Source organism: Choristoneura fumiferana, chromosome 15 (assembly GCF_025370935.1).
Source record: "Choristoneura fumiferana chromosome 15, NRCan_CFum_1, whole genome shotgun sequence".
Taxonomy (NCBI): Eukaryota; Metazoa; Arthropoda; class Insecta; order Lepidoptera; family Tortricidae; genus Choristoneura; species Choristoneura fumiferana.
The window spans coordinates 1654984-1676970 of NC_133486.1; the positions used below are offsets into that span (position 1 = coordinate 1654984).

Sequence of the window (21987 nt, forward strand, 5' to 3'; positions counted from 1 at the left end):
TTAGATTTATATTAGTTTTTAATTATTATTATTAAGTTTTTATTGTTTAAATCATTTATTGTGAATAATGGATCAACTATTTATTTATTTAGAACAGTGATGGTTGAATGTCCGCGATCCCATGGCGCTCCCATAACGGCAGAGTGGAGAAACGCCGATGTGTTTTTTAGTGGGTATGCTAAGTTCAGAGAGTCCCACATAACTGTCCACGGAAGTATGCATAAAGCATTTTCACATCGCAAAAAAAAAGGTTAGAACAGTGACCCTAAAAAACAAATCGCTACCAAAAAGTAGGTTAGGTTAGGTTAGAACTGCGACCGCATCAAAAATAAATCGCTACCAGGAAAGTAGGTTGGGTTAGTTTGGAACTGCCACCCCATCAAAAATAAATCGCTACCAGTAAAGTAGGTTAGGTTGGAACTGCGACTCCAACAAAAATAAATCGCTACAAAAATAAAGATATAAATAAATTTCATTCAAAAAAGTATGAAATAATACAATATGAAATGAAGTTCTGCCAAATAAACTATCTATTAAATAATATTTTTGCAGAAAATAAAACTCGGCGATTTAAAAATGCTTATCTTAATCATTCGAGGTAATGAATATTCGATGAAATGAAAAAATAGGAAACGTTGACTTTTAACCGATATTCGAATAAAAGTTTGTCGACATTTCAAAGGTAAACCGAGGCGGTTGAAACGCTTCGAATAATGAACCTCATCAGTCATTCACTCAATCATGATTACCTATAAGGTGATAGGTAGACCAACCTTAACTTCTCAACATAACATGAGACGTAATGGTGGATGAACGATGACAGCGCGAATTCTATTTTTATTATTATTCTTATCCATGTCCCGTCACGTCATGTCATGTCACGAATAAATGTTTTCTTTTTTCTTACTTACTTTCAGTGATATCATACTACGTTATTATCATAAACGTTTTTGACATATTTTTGAAACGCTGGATAATTTCATATTTTTGCACTCGACATCACAACTATTAATTTTTGTAAAAGCAAATCAAGATAGCCATAAAATCACCACGCAACACATCCTCGCACATGTATGGCAAGTGGCAACGCAGTCTTATCATCAGATCAGAAATTAGGCTTGACTGTTTTATTTTGTTCACTAACCAGATTTCTCCATAAATTCATTCCAGTGCCTCTCCTTCATGCCTGGGTTCCTCACGGCTTGGATCACAGGAATGAGCGGTCTAAACTCATCGATGTCGTCCTGAAAGTGATTTTTTTATGTATTACAAAGCACTTTAGGTCTTCATAGGGCCTGTGTAGGATCTACTGCCTGGGATGTACAGTAAAACAAATTGAATCGTGACCAAGGGTGGAACCTTTTAATAATCAATTTCACTATGATTTCCTTGACTAAAGTATGAGATGTCAACATGACATGACATTAGTAGCACAAAGGTTCCACTCTGGGTCATGACATGATTCAATTTGTTCGACTGTACTACCAGCGCTTTTGGCAAGACCATCGTTGTCAAGACGAATGCGGCGCTAGAATCTTGGCAGAAAGTCAACTCTGTTAACTATAAAAGCTAGCATAACCTTACCTTAAAAAAACAGGAATGTATGGGATCCCCGAGTTAAGGACCTAACTCATCAACGGCCTTTGCATCTATGACAGATGATTTAAGCAATGTATCAGCGGCAACTTCTCTGATTAAGATTGGTTTTTGGAGTATTTTTTATTTCAACTCCAAATTTTGTTACTTTTACGATCATCCCGTAAAATCCATAGCGAAAATACAAACTGTAATATAGACACAGAATAACCAGAAAGAGACCAGCGGTGGGAATCGAACCCAGGTCCTCAGCATTCCGTGCCGCGTGCCGTACCCCTACACCACCACTGGACAGGAGTATAGACATGAATTTAATCCTATGCACCACATATCTCAGCTTGTTTGTTTCTTATTTAGTCACTTAACTTCTCTGATGGCTGAACAAGGCTATGCGGGAGGGAGCGGCATCTCCGACAGGCCATCACCCTCGCATACTCTGGTCCTTCTACACGCCAAACCTAGACCTCTCCGCCACCTACTCCTCTTTCCCGCAAGTTCTACCCAATCGTCGTGCTGGATATTGAATGCTGTCATGTCTCTCTTAGCGCAGTCCTTGAAGCGAAACCGCGGCCGATCTACGCCCCGTGTCACGTTTGCTATTGCTCCAAGCATGACACGCCAAGATACAAACGATATGGTTCCATACGATGCACAGCAAAAACCATGGCAGACGTTTTTGTTACAGCAGTGCTGTAAGGCGGGCAGCTGTGCAATCGCAAGGACCCTCTCGTTTGTTCGTTAAATCTAATAACATCTTAAGGTCTATCTGTGGGATCCTGTAATTGACTCTGTGTTGCTATTCCTTACACATATTGTGTTTTTTAGCTGTTGATTCCCCTTAAATAAATAATATCCCTTACCCTTATGGACGTAGCCACATGCTGTACTTTGGGCAGGTCGGCGAAGATTTTGATGCACTTGATAATGGTCTTATAATACTCATTGATAAGTGGTTCAATGGCCTCAGCATCCACGTACATCAATGGATTGTCAAACCACACTTCACGGGCTTTCAAGAAGTCTGGAAAATTAAAATTTGTACAGATTTTAACTCATATCGCCTCCACTTTGAAACAAGCTAGTATGTAAAATCAACACAGGCCTCCTCTCAGAATGAATGGGTTTGGGCCGTAGTTCCCACGCGGGCCCAGTGCAGATTGGGAACTTCACACACATCATTGAATTTCTTCTTAAGTGTTTGCAGGTTTCTTAACAATGCTTACCTTCACCGTAAAGCTCATGATCAATTTCAAATTCAATTTCGCACATAAATTCCGAAATACTCAAGAGGTGCGAGCCCAGTCGGCCCACGCCACGGCCCTCTGCTTGAGAGACCATAGGCAACTGCGGTTTTTTTAATGAAATATCATTTAGTACCTGACGCGGTCACCCAAAGGTTTCTGTAGGGCTCGAACTCTTTGACCAGGCGGTTCAGGTCGGAGAACGGCACGACGGGCTGCCCGAACATCTTCTGCCGCTGGTTGAGGATCCTGCCCCACTCCTGGGAGTCCTTCATGCCCTTCCACGCTTTCTTTATGTCATTCGCTATCTCATGAACCTAGATTTAAAGGAATAGATAAATAAAGAAATGTTATAAGAAGCATTTATTATCTGCTAAACGCATTAACGTACCGTAAACTGCTTTAACTTTGCCCTCTGGCCCCAACATTGCCTGAGTTGATTTAGAGTTGATAACTTAGCACTCTTATAGGTTTTAAACTTTTATCTACAGGGTAATTATTATTACGGGGGGATAAAAGTTTTAGAACCTAAAGGGTGCTAAGTTATCGACTCTAAATTGAATCAGGCAATGTTGGGGCAGTTTACGGTATCAATGTCTGCTGTTATACAGAGCATGTAAAGTCTATTCGTCAAGAGTTGACTATTGGCGAATAGACTTTACATTCTAATAAAATTAAGGGTATTTAACTCATTACAAACACATCCTGGTAATTATTTGTACAGATAAAATAATAAATTTAAATAATTATTACCCGTACAGAACACAAAAACAACACGCGCACACCCAAACGACACGTTCACGAAATGGCGGCTAAAGGCTAACCCCCTTATTCATAAACGACAATCAAACCTATTTTAGTTAAATTGCCGCTAAAATTCGTTTGTCCTTATCTGTCACTTCGACATTTGTATTTGTTAGAAAGGGACAAAGCATTTGTTAGTTAACATAGGCTTGTTAAGTTTTATGAATAAGGCGGTAAGAACCTACGCAAGCTGACGCGGTATGCACGGAGCTGGTGGATGCTTATTGAAAAATAGTATGAGCAACGCTAACTGCGCGCGTCGCGTGCATAGGATTGTACCTGCACCCGCGCCCGCAGGCAGAAGGCGCCAGAAGGGTTACTACGAAATTAGTAAATCGAAGTTCGTATCGTACCATCGCTCTCTCTCTCATCTTAAATAATATAAGCGTCAGTGAGACAGTACGATACGTTCGATTTTCGAATTTCGTAGTAGCCCCTTTAGCGTAGACCCTAAATACGGATCAACGTACCTTCGCAAAGTCATTCTGCAGAGTCATCTGCATACACTGCGCAGTGAACATGTCTATCCTGTCGTACAACGTCTGCTCGTCCATCTGGTGGAGCTTCCAGAACTTCTCCTGCTCCTCTTCCAGGAACTCCGCGGTTATCACCACCTAAACAAATAAATAAATTTGACTAAAGCATTTTATTTCCATTTTATCATTTTCGGACTGTGAAAAGTAAAAAATTTCTACTCTTGAAACAGGTATAGGTAGAGTCATTCACGATGACGCGTGCCGTGGTTCTTATTACAATGTCATTAATGTCTAATTTTGTCAAAATCACGCGTCTTCGTGTATGGCACTAGGTATAAGTATCTAAACTTTTTATCCACATATGGACCAATTGTGGACTCCACATGAACTGTTTGATTCAAAAGATCCTTCAGGGATAAGTCCGCCTTTATACTTAGCACTTTCTTTTTTGTACTTCCTTTTTGTACAATAAAGAGTATAAACAAACAAACAAACAAATTTGCTCCATTTAAAATCTTAATAATATTCTAATTTGCGAAAGCTACATGGTATTTATTATATTAAATCAGTTACCTGCTTCGTAATATTCAATGGCCAACCAATAGCTTCCCATAAAGCTTTAAAATCTTCGTTTTCTAAGGGCGTGAAAAACGCGTCTAATACTTCGTAGTCCTGTAACATCACATACGTTAATTTACTCGTAATATCCAGTAGTCTAATATTTTTGTCACAGTGTAATTTTCGACTAAAGTAGACCGACTCATAACAAAATATTTGTGCACAGTCTATGCAATTTGAATGATTGGGTTGTTATTATGATCTCACCGTATGCACTTTCTTTAATGTCTTCCTGAGTCTTCAGTGCAAACGGGATTCCATTTTATTTCAAAATAACAACCTTGTAGATATGTATGCATAGGAAAAATTCGTGTCTAGATTCCTGTCCAGCGGTGGTGTAGGGGTTATAGCACGCAGCACGGATTGCTGAGGACCTGGGTTCGATTCCCAGCACTGGTCTCTTTTTCTGGTTTTTCTGTGCATCCATGTCTCAGTTTGTATTTTCGATATGGTTTCACGGGATACCCGTAAAAGTAACAAATTTGGAGTTGAAATAAAAAATACAAAAATACTCCAAAAAACCAATCATAATTTGATTGCTTAGTAGCGACATCTCTTGTCTGGGTGAGCGGTTGGTTCCGGAAGAGTGTGACGTCTCTCGATGAGAGCGGAACATAGATGTCGCTAGTGCTGCTGCATAAGTAGCGTAGTAGAAATAAGCAACCTGAGATATGTATGCATAGGAAAAATTCGTGTCTAGATTCCTGTCCAGCGGTGGTGTAGGGGTTATAGCACGCAGCACGGATTGCTGAGGACCTGGGTTCGATTCCCAGCGCTGGTCTCTTTTTCTTGTTTTTCTGTGCATCCATGTCTCAGTTTGTATTTTCGACACTGGTTATATGTTTACCACCAAAGAAAAATCGAAGCCAATCTAAATCAGCAACATTTAGTCCAAAATCAAATGTCTTGATAAGGTTGTCAACCCTATTAAGCGTTAAGTCATCAAAACTATTACCACGTCCGGGACTTATCCCGCCAACAATGAGTAGATAACAATTACCTCAACGTTTTCTTGAGTCTAGTCGTGACTACGGACACTGCAATGTGACCGAAAAGTCGAGGTAATTTACTCGTTTGTTAGCGTGATAAGTCCCGGGTGTGGTTATGATTTACATAAAGCAATGTTGCCGTTAAAAATTTATTCACTGTGGTTCGATATACTAGGCGACGCTTAATTTGGGAGCGTAACCAAGCCACTATTTACGGCTTCCTACGTGTCAACTGGATACTCTGGCAGGCAGGCAACGTCGGCACAAAAACGTAACCACATAACCACTCATTCACTCAGTCGCCAACGACGTCACTGGAAGAGTAGCCATTGGCTACTCTGTTTGGCGATCTTTGGATGCCAGAAGTAGCAGTCGTCACTGGCGATGTCCCCATGGCGTCCTGGTGAGTTAGGGCTTCTAGATTAAAGTGGGCAATACCTTCAAAGAATCAACGTTCAGTGCAAAGGGGCCGATGTTGATATATTGCGGCAAACGCCAGATTAGGTCGATTTTTTCGTTGTAGTGCGTTTGGACCTCCTCCTTGGTTTCGGAAGCAGAATGTTTCTCTAGGCGGAAGTTTCTGGGAAGAAATATATTATTAGAACAAAAAGTTGACTTCATTGATTTCATGACCTCAAATGTTACGAATGTTTCATTAAAGTTTAGCTAAAAGGCCACGCCATGAGCGCCGATGACATTACCTACTTATGAGCTGTAAAAAAATTACTTAGATCCTGTTTTACCAATCTCTGGCCCCATATATACTACGAAGTCCGATTTTAGAACTTTGAGTAATGCCATCCCGCTCACACTAATAGTATTTAATATAAGAGTGAAAGAGATGATGCCCGCGCCGAATGCCGAGAAGAATTCCGAATTTCGAAATACACGAGTACCTAGAGAAAGTATTTCTGACGTAATAGGAGCTTAACAGAGATTGTTGAAACAAGGTGCTAGTTTTGGTAATCTTCCTCAGTGTGGTGGTGGTGATAGATGGGTTTGTGTGATTTGTGTGTGTTCTTACAGTGTGGAGGTGGAGGAACTGCATGAACACGCATATTTTGCATAAGCTTAGCTATCGTAAGGTCGCGGGTGAGCAAGGAAATTCTTTTAGTTCATTGATATGGACCTCCGCAAAGTAACGCCTGATTCAATAAATTATTTAATCTTCCTTTGTAAAAGATATTCCAAAATGCACTCGCGACATTTAAAAAAAAGATGGTTAACTGAGACCACTGTCAGTTAGCCGGTAAGGTAGCTGATTACTTACTCAACGTATTCCTCAATGTCCAAGTTATAAATTTCCTTGTAGCATTCGAACTGGCGCATGTAGGCATTCAGAGGTATGATGGCTTTCCGATATGCCTTTAACAGACGATCCCTATATTCCACCACATTTGGCTCCATAAGACCTGTTATAAAATTACCTTCTGACAATGACACAAACTCGGAAAGTTTCAGGACTACGCGAATGCTTTGTGATACCAGCCGTTTATCATACGTAATCTTAAACTGCTTTTAAAATATTCAAAGCTAATGGATACGAAAGGAGTTGAAATTCAGGGGAAAGACATGTAAAGAGGATTGTGATAGTGTGTACAAAATAGGTATTTTGTCGTCTGTGTATTATTGATCACAAAATACTAAAGCAGTTTTAAAGCAGGCCGGCAATAGACCAATGACCCTTCTTGAGTTGTTGGTACTCATGCGGGCGGGGCGATGGTAATAATTTCTCATCAGATGACCCGCATGCTCATTTGCCTCCCTCTCGTAATAAACCTGCGAAAAACAACCTGTTCTATGCCTATTAGAGGCATTCAACTAGATTAGGAATCAAGATTTAAGTTATACCTATGGATGTAAGGAACAGTTCCTTATCAAAAACGAGTCCGGTCATAATCATGGGGTGCACTTGCGGGATGAAGTGGCAACGGTACAGCATTTCGCGAAACAACCGCTGGATCACAATCTGCAATTGGAGATCAATACGTAGCGTGCAGTTTGAAATAGAAAACTAACGGCAACTTACTTAAAACAAACTAATTTTTCATCTGTTTGTTTGTACTCTCTACTGACTGACTTTATTTTACAGCCAGTAACAAATACAAATGAAATACAGCCAAAGTGCAAAAATATGTATAAATAAACGACCTTAATGTTCAGGCAATATAGTCCTATATACATATTTTTGGCACTTCAATCAAACGTATACGTATGTATATTTTTGTCGCTCTGTAAAAAAAAGAAATACAAAAAAATAAGTACATAAAAAAGTGCTAAGTACAAAAGCTGACTTATCCCTGGTTATCGTTTCATTTTGAAGGTTCCGAACCTCTAAATTTTGAATAGAAACCCAGAAATATTAAACAATAACGACTATTGTTTCAACCGTAAAAAAGTAGATTCTAAATTAAAGTGATCAAAGATGAAACTTTTTAAAAAGTGTATTTTTCTATAAAACTCGTGCAAATTAAAACCCATATTTAGATACTTCCAGTCGTCTGAATAGAAGTATGAATTTGGCATTTACACTTAGGTACAGAATACAGTAGGTACGAAAATGGACTATTTCTATTTTATTTTATCGAAATAAAATTAAGTAACTATTTCCTTTTGGCTTTTAATTTTTAATGGAACCTTCAGATAGAGAGTTGGACTTGCACTTCGCCGGTCTGTTTGTCAGGTCAGCATCCTAAACTCCGCATTTCAGCGGTAGCTTTTGTAGTTCCCATCTCTTCAATTTCCACCTTAAACTCAGTTTTATTCGTACGAGTACTGTCGAACCTTTGAATAGTTACTCAAAGTGTCAAACAAACTGATTCATGTTTTATGTACCAGGGTGTACATTTTAATAATCAATTAATTCAATTACACTATGATCTCCTTGACAAATAACCTAAACAAAAAAAAAAACATTTTTAATACAAGCTTTTTTTCTGACTGTAGTTTTTTTTTTTTTTTTTATTTGACTGGATGGAAAACGAGCAAATGGGTCTCCTGATGGTAAGAGATCACCACCGCCCATAAACATCTGCAACACCAGGGGTATTGCAGACGCGTTGCCAACCTAGAGGCCTAAGATGGGATGCCTCACGTGCCAGTAATTTCACCGGCTGTCTTACTCTCCACGCCGAAACACAACAGTGCAACCACTGCTGCTTCACGGCAGGATTAGCGAGCAAGATGGTGGTAGCAATCCGGGCGGACCTTGCACAAGGTCCTACCACCTGCAGTTTTTGTTGACTGTACTTGCATTGACACCCAAACTACATTTGCATACCAAATTTCAAGTCAATGCTATTAACCATTGAAGAGTTCCGTCCTGCGGAGACGATCCTGGCTGGACTACCAGGATGTCACTACTAGATTATTGTATTGTCTTGTCAGGTGATTTACATAAGTATAGTCAATCTGACTACTGGAAGTTGGTTAAATTTAACTTACAAGATTTGATTACAGACAAATAGACAGACAGACAACGGGACAGGTGAAACTAAATAAAAGCTTGTAATATAGAAATGTTAACAGGACATAAGTAGAACAAAGGTTCCAACCTGTTCACTTTGCTCGATTTTACCTACCATGATCGCCTGATCGGCGTATCATTGCGTCCGTAAGTAACGCACAAATAATCTTTCCAAGTCAGAACCCACCTCAAACTGCGCCGGGTCAGTGGTGTAGTACGGTCCATCAGAATTCATCATCAAGAAGAAGTAGAAGAGGGTGATGGTCGGGGAGCGGAAGGGAGTGTTGATCAGATCACTAGAATCCCACTCCCAGTCGTCGTCGCAAAAGTATGTGCAGAGGCATGGCGTTTCACACATGTAGACAAACATCGCCATGGACTGTTCGATACTGTAGCGGAGGGCGTACTGTTGGAAAGGGATGGGCAGTTTTATCAGATGGTTCTTCTACTGAATGAGACTTTAGCTGCCGCGGGTGCACGGAGAGGGCGCACGTTTGCGGGCGCGGGTGCAAGTACTAGAACCATAACGTGTGTTTTCTCGAGTTAACTTTACTGTAAGCTCTCGAATGAATGAGCCATTTCGGGTATGATTTAATTGAAAGCTAATCTAATCGCGTAGTTTTTAGCTAAGTTAGAAGTTAGAATAAAATGTCCGAGTTTTTAATGTATACTCGTAGTTTGATCAATGAGCATTTTATAATAACTCTTGACATTTATGAACCAGTGTTATACCTGAACCTTGGCCTCATCTGCACTTTTCATCAGGTGAAATAGGGGTCAATCACGGATCAGTTAACTATGAAAAATAAAATGCAATGATAGTTCTTTTAGAGTAATAGGTCCTCACTGAAAATTAGCGCCACGGCTTGCCGTGGCATTATGCTAGGTGGGGACCTTTTTAGCGTCATGTATGTCTTCTATTTGTTCTATGTTTGTTTTTATGGCGTTAAATATATGTATTTTCTTTCTTTCTTTCTTTAATGGGTAAAAGTCGAAATTTTGTGAACTGTCACCCTAAAATTATTCTACCACATAGTCATGATTGAGATGGCACACGCAGGGGCGTACCCAGCTTCTGGCAAAAGGGGGGTCAAGTCACTTCTTCTTTAGGTTGAATCATCCGTGCTTGTTTTCTCATTCACACAACACGGCTGGCGTGGTTTTTCAAAAGTTAATGTATAATACATATTGTAAAACACATGTCCAGGGGGGGTAGCTGCCCTCCCCTGACCCCCTTCGGGTACGCCCATGGGCACACGCGCTAACCTAACGGTTACCTGCATGCGAAACCGGACAAGCTGCATGAACCTACAGAGTTTACTGACTCCATAGAACTCCCATTTCTTCTCATAAATGTTGAACCAACTGGAAAGAGAGGAATATTTGGTTAAAATATTACAAGAGATAATGATCGTGTGCATCTGAATCTATAGTGGTGTCCATTGCCAGAAGATAAGAAAATTTCAGTGCGCTGTGGGGCTTGATCAGGCTAAGCAAGTTGTTACTAATGTTAGTAAGTATACCTACATATATTAAGGGACTGGACTGGTATTACTCGTAAATACCCTTCGAAAGGGGTAAAATTGATGTGTTGGACGCAGGTCAGACCAAATACTCAACTAGTTGACGAAATAAATAAACGCTGTTTTTTATGTATTTCAAATTCCGCATTCAAGCATTACCGAATGATATTTTCTAGAGCAGTTTTCGAAAATCAGCTCTCAAGTGCAATATGTCCCGATTTGGAATCAATTATGATATAATAATATGTAAAGATGTAAAGAAGAGACATTGATGACCAGCAAAACGTGTTACCCTTTTCCAACGTCTCGGAACGACATTCTTATAGCATGCGCCGTGTTGTTCAACCAAGTGATGTTTAAATACTTCAACATCTGCGAAATATCAATTGTTCATTTAACTTTCATCAATGATTTTATAAGTAAAGATAGAAACGTCATATTTCCATAAAACAACCGAAAAACATAATCTGTCATAATCACTTTACGCCCTTTTTGCTTCCGTTATAATCATGACAGCTCATAGGGATACCCTTTTCTTCGACGTGACGTGAGGTCAATACTACAATTTTGTCGCTTTGTTACGCTTCCTTTTAGATGCTACTAGCGCATGCCTACCTCCTTTGAAATCATTAAGTTCCATATATTATTGTTCAATAGGCTAAACTACATTTCATAAATTGACTCTTAATTCTTGTCAACCTTTACATTTTACTCTTACTAACCATAGAAGTGCAATGTTGTTGTGCAGCATCAAACTCTGCTAAGCTGACGTTCCTTCCGTAGTTGGCAGTGAAAAATAACATACCCTCTACCTGGAAGGAATATAGAGCGTTTGTGAAGGTTTAAAAGATACAGATAATGAAGTCCGCGGTGACCATAAACTTAGTAGTCCAATTCTCTAACTACTAGCGTCAAAAGCCACGAAAAGTGACAACGATGTGAAATGGTATTGTTTTTGGCATAGAACCTTGGTTGTCATCGAAATTTAAGTAAAATTTAGCTCTCTTATTTGGAATCACCATCGGATAACCGGTCTCAAAGGCGTAGATTAATGAACCCCGCATTATGTCGTTGTCGACGTTTGCAGAAAACAGAAGAGGACTGGATACAAAGCGTGAACAACCAAAAGAAGACTATCCGCTAACATACAATTTTACCTGGATGATATTCTGCTCTTAGATTCCGAAGTTAGAATTAGGAATTCGAATTCCTTATCGTGCCGTCCCGCTCACGCTAATAGTGCCTATGTAATAATAGGAGAGAAAGAGGGTCGACATGACACATAAGAACTCCGAATTTCGCAGTAGCCCACCCCCCATCGTGCTCGTTATGAGCATTGTGAACGTATGTTCACAATTAAATTTAACCACATTAGCCACTGCATAGCATGACAGCTCTCTTCTGATTAGTACTCCGAAGCAATACAATACAAAGACTCTTTATTGTACACCAGACATAGTAAGCGATACAGAAAACAAATTATTAATATTACAAGGTGAGCAATAGGCGGCCTTATCGCTTAAGAGCGATCTCTTCCAATCAATCACCGTAGCAATCGCCGTAGCTGAAATCTACATGGACGACATCGTACCTTCAAGCACTCATCGACGACCAGGTGAATGCAGGATACCACTTCGCTCAAGACGTACAAGGAAAACCACTGGTTGTATTTCACTCTACCAGCGAAGTCTTCCATGATGCAGGGGTAACGCCCTAGAGACACAATAACCATCAATGAGGATTTTCCAAGGATTTTCTGACATACAAAATGTCGCTACATCGTTTTATTAGCGAGAGGTCAGTTTGACCTTAGTCCTGCGAGAGATTGGCAGAACAGATGGAATAGATAAATGGTTTGCTCCCTCGTTAAAATAGATAGTGGAATCAAGATATGCAAAGCATCCGCACTTGTGATAAAAATCAGATCTGGGTCCCAAGATTACAGGCTCAGCTTACTTTTGAGGCCCACCGTATACTTACTGCTCTATATAAATTTTTAGTTAGTTAAGTAAATATTTTCTTTCTTCTTTTAAATTTGTAGTCACGTTCTACTTACTTATTTGTAGCTACATTGCGTATGAGCAAATCATTCAGTTTAGCTCCTATTTATTTTAGTCACCAATCAGGAAACCTTCATGCCTTCGACGTTCACAATTCACGTTATTTAAAAATCAAGAACAAAAGTTATCCTGATCAAAATTACCAAAATCTACCAAATCCAAAATCTATTTACGACTAGCTCTCGTCGAAATAACTAAAATCAAAAGTCAAAAACATGATCCATGGTAGGTATACAACTTTTTAAATTTTTAATTTCTTTTTTTGTTATTTCGTACTTTGTCACAAGTAAATTATTTCTTTCTTTCTCTTTCTTTCATATAAGTGCTTGTTATAGCTTACTTTGAATAAAGATATTTCGACTTCAACTTTGACTTTGAATACTGGATGAAATGAAAACTCACCATAATCCGGAACAGGAGCCACGTAATCTTTCGACGGTACATTGATAAAGTTGTATAAATGCCGATACTTCGTTATCGTGTATATGATCTTCATTTTACCTTCCATCTTTTTATAAATCAAATACGCCTAAAATATATAAATGTCAATAAAATTGATATTATGTTTTCGCTTTTGAAAAGAAGCCTGCAGGACCAATTACCTCATTCCGTAAAGACTGCAGATGGTCCTCGTCGACTTCGCGAGCCTGCTTATGGATGAGCACCATCTTGGTTATAGCGGGCATGAAATGACGCGGTATCTCTGGTAGACCGTCAAGCAGTAGACAGTCCAGATATAAGTAAAACCTGTAAAAGTCGATGATATTTGTGTAACGCAAATTGAACTCTGTAGAAAATCAGCGTTGCTGCACTCGCTAATATAGCAACAGATGCTAAGTGGCGACCTATTTTTTCGGTGACAATAATTGATGTCACTACATCGGAATAGATATACTTACACGAAATAAGACTTGAGCTGTAATTATCCTACGACTGTTTTTAATCGATTCATCAAGGAAGACCATTTTGTGAGAAAAAGTTTCGTAAATCGCTATTTTTTATACTTTAGCCTAAAATATCTGATACGACTCTATTTCCAGGGTTGGTAGGACGTGTCAGATATTCCTGCACCCTCCGCTGTGGAAGATATTCAAGGCAAGCGACTTTACAGCTCATGCAAGTTACGAAAGTAAGGGAACTTTACTTGTTGTGAACACGTATAATTTGTATACTTAAGCGTCAATGTGTGCGTAGGAGATCGTTTAGATTCGACCAAGTACATTATCGTTTATCCCGAGGCACATACTTACCTCAGATTATTCTCAACTTCGTTACGTAAATCGATGGCAAACTTGATTCTTTGCGTGAAGGTGACAGGATCATCGGCCTTGAACATGAGACGGATTCTCGGGATACTGCAAAACAAGTAGATAGGTATACCTACTGACAGATTTTCATAAGCATGCACATAATGCACAATACAATGTTACAGTAATAATAATGATGGATTTGATTTTAATAAATTCATGGAACTTCAACTCTTCTGCTAGACGGTCCACGTGAGCAAAACGTCGGGTAAAAGCCAATACAGGACTGCATACTAACTGCAGCGTAACTGCTGATTGAGATGAAACTTGTTATGGATATGGTGATATTCTGACACCAGGGAAGGGCATAGGATAGCTTTAATTCCGGAAAATCACACAGTACCCGTGGGATGAATTCTTGGCAGACCAAGTTGCGGCAAAAGCCTGTTCTTAATAGACCTACTATTATTATAAATGCAACACTGTCTCTGTCTGTCTGTCAATTCTTCACGCTTTAAACAGCTGAACCGATTAAGATAAAAGTGCTATGTAGATAGCTAAAGACGCTGGAAAGGAAATAGGATACTTTCTATCCTGGAATATTGTATAGTTTCCGCAAGATAGCGATAAATTAATAATTCGCAGATAGAATCGCGGACAACTGCTATAGTTCTAGTTATAAATTCAGTGATTAAATTTCCTTACTTAAATCTCCGTTTGGTTCCATCCAGGGCGAGAACATCCCACTTGAGTGTATTTTTGTCAAAAGAGAATGCTGCGACGTTCGTCCACTGCGGAAGACAACGTGAGAAAGAAGAAACTAGACTGGGTGTTAAATAGCGCTCGAAACGCTTCATGTAAATATGAGTCTATCTACAAGGTTTAATTACATAGCTGGAAATCCAAAAGAAAAAAAAAATGAATCTTCTTTCGAAAATACAAACTGAGACATGGATATGGATGCACAGAAAAACCAGAAAAAGAGACCAGCGCTGCGAATCGAACCCAGGTCCTCAGCAATCCGTGCTGCGTGCTATAACCCCTACACCACCGCTGGACAGGAATCTAGACACGAATTTTTCCTATGCATACATATCTCAGGTTGCTTATTTCTACTACGCTACTTATGCAGCAGCACTAGCGACATCTATGTTCCGCTCTCATCGAGAGACGTCACATTCTTTCGGAACCAACCGCTCACCCAGACAAGAGATGTCGCTACTAAGCAATCAAATTATGATTGGTTTTTTGGAGTCTTTTTGTATTTTTTTTTATTTCAACTCCAAATTTGTTACTTTTACGGGTATCCCGTGAAACCATATCCATAACCATTTCGATACCCGTAAAATTAACAAATTTGGAGTTGAAATAAAAAAAATACAAAAAGACTCCACAAAACCAATCATAAATCTTCTTTCAGCAAAATATTCTATCTGGAATATTTAAAATACTTTCGTTCCATGTGGCATAGCCGTTGGACAGCCCTGTATTTTTCCTTCTGTTCTGGCGTGTGCGTTCAAACAGCAGAACCAGCGTCTACTGTTCTGCCTCAGTGTCCAGAACTCGCTCGTTGCCCCGCCGATCCCTTGTAGCTAACCGTGGCTGCTCCATTTATCATCATATCAGCCCTATTCGTCCACTGTTGGCCATTGGCCTCCCTCATAGACTTCCAGTTACTTCAGTTGGACGCGGCCTGCATCCACCGTGAACCCGCGGCTTTAAGGTGCGGCCACACCGCTGCTAAAAAAACGGTGACGGCACGGAATCGCAGTGACGCACCGTATGCGCACCGTTTTTATCGCATGCTCTCCACACCGCTGCTTAAAAAACGGTGACGGTACGGAATCGCAGTGACGCATCGTATGCGCACCGTTTTTTTTGCATGCTTTCCACACCGCTGCTTAAAATACGCAAACGGTGCGGAATCGCAGTGACGTGCCGTAAACGTCACGACTTTTGTTCGGTAAAGACCTGAAGTTTACGACACGTCACTGCGATTCCGTATTTTAAGCAGCGGTGTGGAGAGCATGCGATAAAAACGGTGCGCATACGGTGCGTCACTGCGATTCCGTGCCGTCACCGTTTTTTAAGCAGCGGTTTGGTCGCACCTTTAACCAGGTCATCCAGCCAACTCGTTGGTGCACGTCCTACGCTACGCCTTCCGATCTGCGGTCTCCATTCGAGAACTTTTCGGTCCCAACGACCATCTGTTCTCCGTGCTATATGGCCTGCCTATTACCACTCCAACGAGCTAAATCACCAAAGACACAGAAGACACCAAATAAAATAACTAAAGATTCTAACCTCATACATGCCGTTGAGGACGTTCATAATATCGCCCCCTCCTTTCGACTTCCCCTCCAGTTTGGGTATGAACGCGAGACCGGGGCAAGGGTATTGTTCCCCTTCTATTAGTCCAAGATTCATCCACTCTTCGGGGATCCTATGTTGAAGGTATATAAATATCATGGTACAATTTTACACCTAGTAAGTAGGAATATAGTAACTTAGGAAAGCACTGACATTATACAATCAAGTGAAAAAATATGTATTTAAGGTGCGACCAAACCGCTGCTCAAAAAACGGTGACGGCACGGAATCGCAGTGACGCACCGTATGCGCACCGTTTTTATCGCATGCTCTCCACACCGCTGCTTAAAATACGGTGACGGTACGGAATCGCAGTGACTCACCGTATGCGCACCGTTTTATCGCATGCTCTATACACCGCTGCTTAAAATACGGAATCGAAGTGACGTGCCGTAAACGTCAAGACTTTGCCGAACAAAAGTCTTGTCGTTTACGGGCGCGTCACTGCGATTCCGCACCGTTTGCGTATTTTAAGCAGCGGTGTGGTAAGCATGCAAAAAAACGGTGCGCATACGGTGCGTCACTGCGATTCCGTGCCGTCACCGTATTTAAAGCAGCGGTGTGGAGAGCATGCGATAAAAACGGTGCGCATACGGTGCGTCACTGCGATTCCGTGACGTCACCGTATTTAAGCAGCGGTGTGGAGAGCATGCATTAAAAACGGTGCGCATACGGTGCGTCACTGCGATTCCGTGACGTCACCGTATTTAAGCTCAGATCAAATAAAAAGTAAAGATGGCGCGCGGTGAAACGCCCGGTGAGGCCGGTTTTATAAACATGTGTGCGTAGGCCGGTGTTGCCATAATAATTCTTAGTACCCTGATACTACAAAAATATCATTACCGTTGGATAACGTTTTAATAGTGCAGAAGCACTCACCTGGTTAGGGCTCCGGCCGATGATGTGATGCGGGGGTCTTGTGATGCGGAGTCAAGGAAATCTTCTTGTTTTTGCGATGCGGTTTATTACGAGCACAAGAAGTGAGCGGATAAAAAAACTTATGTCGACTGACAAGACTGTCTTTTTTTTGCCAGAGAGCACCCCTGCACTGTATTGTATACGGCCTAAAAAGGTTTTAGTGCGCGAACATAGGGTAACTACAATATTATAATGGCAACACTAGTGTTGACGTTTTATGTTAAGTAATAAGGTTTTGGTGTAGTTTGGTTGCAAGTGTGTGCGTGCCACTGTGTTAGCACACGGATTGGTGTAGTTTGACCGGCCTCACTTCGTTGTTCGCAGCGCCCTATCTTTAGTTTTTATTTGATCTGAGTATTTAAGCAGTGGTGTGGAGAGCATGCATTAAAAACGGTGCGCATACGGTGCGTCACTGCGATTCCGTGCCGTCACCGTTTTTTAAGCAGCGGTTTGGTCGCACCTTTATTCCATTCAAAAATATGAAAAATATGAAATCACGCCCTTATTACGCCGGAATATGAATTAAACAGTAAAATCTGTCGCACGCGACGCTAGTTAGGTATATTATGTAGATGATAACTAACCGGCAGTCAAAATCCGTGTTGTCGAACAGTTCCAGGTCTAGCCTGGGGAAGGGGCTGTACAGGCCGTACCAGTCTTGATCAGGGACCTGGTACTCCGTCGGCGGGAGCAGCCAGTACGGCTGGACCCCCAAATCGCGGAGCATTTTCTGGACATAAAGGATTAACGTATTTGTAGACGAGACGGCGACCATTTTGAATTCGGTCAAAAATTAAAATCGCCCAGTTTTTTTTTTCAAATTTATGTATGCTGTAAAATATTTAGATATCTACGACCAGATGACCTAGATGGCCTAGTGGTTAGAGAACCTGAATACGAAGCTTGAGGTCCCGGGTTCGATTCCCGTGTCGGGGCAGATATTTGTATGAAAAATACGAATGTTTGTTCTCGGGTCTTGGGTGTTTTACTATGTATTTAAGTATGATCTATCTATATAATTATATTTATCCGTTGCTTAGTACCCATAACACAAGCTTTGCTAAGCTTACTTTGGGACTAGGTCAATTGGTGTGAATTGTCCCGTGATATTTATTTATTTTTTTATTATATCTAAATTGGTTAAGCCAGAATTCAATTTTGCTGCTTATTATAAGTTAGGAGCAAAATTAAATACGCAATAAGTGATAATTTAGTCTGAATTAAAACTACACAATGCCTGTTATCGAATAGAAAAACAATTTTTAAGCTACCTTTACAAATAACAAAGTTATAAAGGTTTGAAATTCAAGATTAGACAGAGAAAGACATACTGGCATGTGACGTCACACGCCAGTACCGCCATACTTGCTGCATAGAGAAAAGCGTTTGAGAAAGAGACAGGTATATAGATTTTTCAAAAAATCACTATTAATCCAATTTTCAACCGATTTAAATTTTCTCTTCGCTAAACACTATCTGTATATCTATATTTTCATAATAATATTAAGATATGGCAAAATCAGGAGTTGTCAAATACCGTATTGAGATCAAAACGTTAGGCATTGAAGATGGAAGATGGAACACAACACATGATGACTATTACAAAGGTTAATTTTTTTGTGTTCTCGCAAAATACAAGTAGACATTGTTTCATACGATCTAGTAGGTATATAGGTATATATCAAATTTTACTTCGATGAGACAAGATTCCATTTTGATGATATTCAGACAGTTTCCCATGTTGATGTATTTCAAATTGGATATCTTGAGGACTAACTGCACTGCTATTACCTTTATATTCGCCGCCAGGAACTTCCTTCGCAACCTTTCTATTTTGACCAAACGAGGCATCTCTTTTGGGGGCACTATGCTCAAAAATTGAAGTTTGGGCACAAATGTTTCAAACGGAAATTGCTGAAAAATAAGCATTTATAAAACCCTCTTACAATTTTGTAAAATCATAATGTAAATAAAATGGAGCGCCTGCAACGAAACTAACGCAACAATATTTTTGCCATCAGATTTTAGTCAGGCGCTTAATAAAGAAGTGAAATTGCACCCTGCTGATACGGTAGTACTATTAGTTATTCCGTGGTGATGCCACTAAGTTGCGGTCACACACAAACAAAAACATGTCATGTAATGACAGTGGGATTTTGATATTCACTCGTTCAATTCATTCATTCTCCTTTTACGCAATCAGTTTTTTATGTAGCTGTGTCTGTAATCAATCATTCACTTCAACTCTCGTGGCATACCTATACGCAAGGGCTTTCGAAAGCCATTGGTTGGTTAGTAACAGCCACAGAGTACTTTACTATTATTATTTGTAACAGCCTAACTTACAATGCTGTCGTCTTCCTTATACGTCGTCCAGCGGCCTGGTGGAAGCAACATCTTGGGTTTCTGCGGTTTAGGCAGGGATACCAACATCGGTGCCAGTCTATCGGTTTTGGCCTGGAAAGAACATAACACAGGGAACACGAAAGTAAAGAACATAAATATTACCTACCTGCCACGAGAGTTGAAAAGCGCGCGATGTTGTCTGGGTTTGGCAAAAAAGTTAATTATTTATCACATTAAAACTAATGTCAAACAAGGTTTTATTAATAAATCAAGATTTTATCGTTGAACTGGGGGGAAGGGGGGGGGGGTAGGCTACTACGAAATTCGAAAATCGAAGTCCGTATCGTAACGTCCTTCTCACTCTTGTATTAAATAACATAAGCTTCAAAGGTATGGCAAGATATGAAGTTCGATTTTCGAATTTGGTAATAAACTCGAAACTCGAAGTTCGTGTCGTGCGGTCCCTCTCGCTCTCGTATTAAATAGTATAAGTGTCAGAGGGACCGCACGACACGAACTTCGAGTTTCGTAGTAGCCCTGATGAACCGTCTCTGTCAAAGTTAGGGAATCCGTTAGGAAATGAAGAAAAAAACGGATACCTAGGTAGATTTTCCCGCATATTATAATACTCGTAGGACCGAGCCCTACGCCCCCATCATGTAGTTGGCCATCTATGCGTCGGAGTTTCCACACTGACTGGCTGTTTATTATGCTGTGGCATTTTAAGTCATTAAAAGGGGTTTTACTTTGGTGGTGGCGCACACTTACTTTTTTATACCATTTGCTGGTTTATCATTCTATTTCATAAAAAAAATATTAAGTACTGCATAGTAAAAGAACAAAAAGTACTTATGTAAGTACCTGTAATATTAACTTCATCCGTTTTTTTGCACATACAACCCTATCCGGCTCCTCTTGCAACATTTCAGACACCAATTCGGAATAATATCCCCGTTTCGGAATATTATCCCTCGTTGTATTATCGTATACGACATCGTGCTGCCTAATTTTTTTCTTTCTGCTATACATCGTAATCTGTAATAAAACTTAAACTTTAGTTTACTTTTACAATAAAAATATTTCGTTTATTGACGCTGTCATATTTTTTATTTCATTTATTGAACTCGACATGCCAGCAATAAAAGCGTAAAGAGGTCGAATTACAGTGACTAAATGTTTCAGCTAAATTATATAAGAACAAAATCAACTAGGTTTTTCAAGAAAATGTGTAATGTGTGTAAAAAAACTATTTTATTTTGACTATATCTATTAGGTACTATTACGTATTATTTTAATTTATTCTTTGGATTAAGTATTCTCCGCAGTGTTACAATATTATAAAAAAGCTGATCTTTTTCTTCAACTTAAACTTTGTCACTAAAACATGTTTGCTCATTCCCAATTTACTTTACTATGATCGAGGTGTGGTGTGGATCACACGCAAACGGCCAAAAACTTAGAGCAACACGAGCTAGGAACCCCGTGTGTTGCCCGGATATTCAATGTTGGCTCCGCAAGCTCGATGGCCTTCGAAGGTGCATCAAAATTCAAGCAAACGTTCGTTGGCGTTGGCACCTAATTCCGGCTTGCATTCCCAATTTTAAAATGAACGCCGACGATATGATTATAATAATTGATAGTTTTATATACTGTGTAATGAGCTCTCCATACTCAAGTGACGTAAACGGCGTGAAAACGATTCCTTTGATAAAACCGCCACGCTTCGGATCGCAGGCACACGCCAACGATCGATCGTTGGTGTTCGCTAAGCCGTCCAGACAGCAGGGCTACTACGAAACTCGAAGTTCGTGTCGTGCGGTCCTTCCGACACTTATACTATTTAATACGAGAGCGAGAGGGACGGTACGATACGAGCTTCGAGTTTCGTAGTAGCCCTGCTGGACCAACGAAACCCATTCGTTGGCGCTCGTTGGGTCGGTTTTTTTCGCACCATAAGGCGTCTCGGTTCGCTTCTTCCGGTACGCGGTACCAAAAACAAAATTTTATTGTCTATGGTGAGCTTTTAGCACAGCTTGAGCACAGCACTGTGACTACAGGCCTACTACGAAACTCCAAGTTCGTATCGTACCGTCCCTCTCGCTCTCGTATTAAATAGTATAAGTGTCAGAGCGACCACACGTCACGAATTTAGTTTTCAGTTTCGTAGTAGCCCTGCAGGCTGTCGTGTTGTTCGTTCATTCACTCATTCATTCAGGGGTGCCAACTTAGGAGTTTTAGGGGGGAAATAAGGAGCATGGGATTTTTTAGGGGCTTAACATTTTTCCATACCATGTTTGTGTGATATGCATAGCAAATTATATGATTACTGCTGG

General features: G+C 40.2%; 2 protein-coding genes across 3 annotated transcripts in view; both read right to left on the minus strand.

Moving 5' to 3' along the window:
• Window positions 1-4991, minus strand: part of LOC141435662 (dynein axonemal heavy chain 1-like) — a 57708-nt gene extending 52717 nt beyond the window's left edge. For both annotated transcript variants that reach the window (XM_074098400.1, XM_074098401.1), the window contains exons 1-6: window positions 4943-4991; window positions 4691-4789; window positions 4112-4255; window positions 2974-3154; window positions 2457-2617; window positions 1145-1244 (exon numbers count right to left, since the gene is read on the minus strand). In XM_074098400.1, coding sequence (XP_073954501.1) covers window positions 1145-1244; window positions 2457-2617; window positions 2974-3154; window positions 4112-4195 — 526 coding nt within the window. In that variant the 5' untranslated portion in view covers window positions 4196-4255; window positions 4691-4789; window positions 4943-4991. The remainder of the gene's footprint in view (window positions 1-1144; window positions 1245-2456; window positions 2618-2973; window positions 3155-4111; window positions 4256-4690; window positions 4790-4942) is intronic.
• A 1150-nt stretch (window positions 4992-6141) lies between these two features.
• sac (sterile affecting ciliogenesis) lies at window positions 6142-20683 on the minus strand. The gene is made up of 17 exons (XM_074098668.1): window positions 20516-20683; window positions 19655-19765; window positions 19100-19222; window positions 17893-18038; window positions 16325-16463; window positions 14726-14811; window positions 14024-14128; window positions 13376-13520; window positions 13176-13302; window positions 12305-12426; window positions 11436-11525; window positions 11006-11085; window positions 10468-10555; window positions 9378-9596; window positions 7576-7693; window positions 6995-7136; window positions 6142-6304 (listed from the first exon to the last, which is right to left on the minus strand). Exons 1-17 carry the CDS (start codon window positions 20681-20683, stop codon window positions 6142-6144), a joined length of 2172 nt encoding a protein of 723 aa, XP_073954769.1.
• Between the last annotated feature and the right edge of the window lie 1304 nt (window positions 20684-21987).

Bases quoted from the DNA above. Each gene is read 5' to 3' on its own strand.
- sac (XM_074098668.1), bottom strand. From the start codon at position 20,683: ATGTATAGCAGAAAGAAAAAAATTAGGCAGCACGATGTCGTATACGAT. The intron at 14,129-14,725 runs GTAAGGAAATTT...CTTGTTTTGCAG, and splicing joins GGAACCAAACGGAGATTTAA to TATCCCGAGAATCCGTCTCA. The intron at 6,305-6,994 runs GTAAGTAATCAG...ATTTCTTCCCAG, and splicing joins GACATTGAGGAATACGTTGA to AAACTTCCGCCTAGAGAAAC.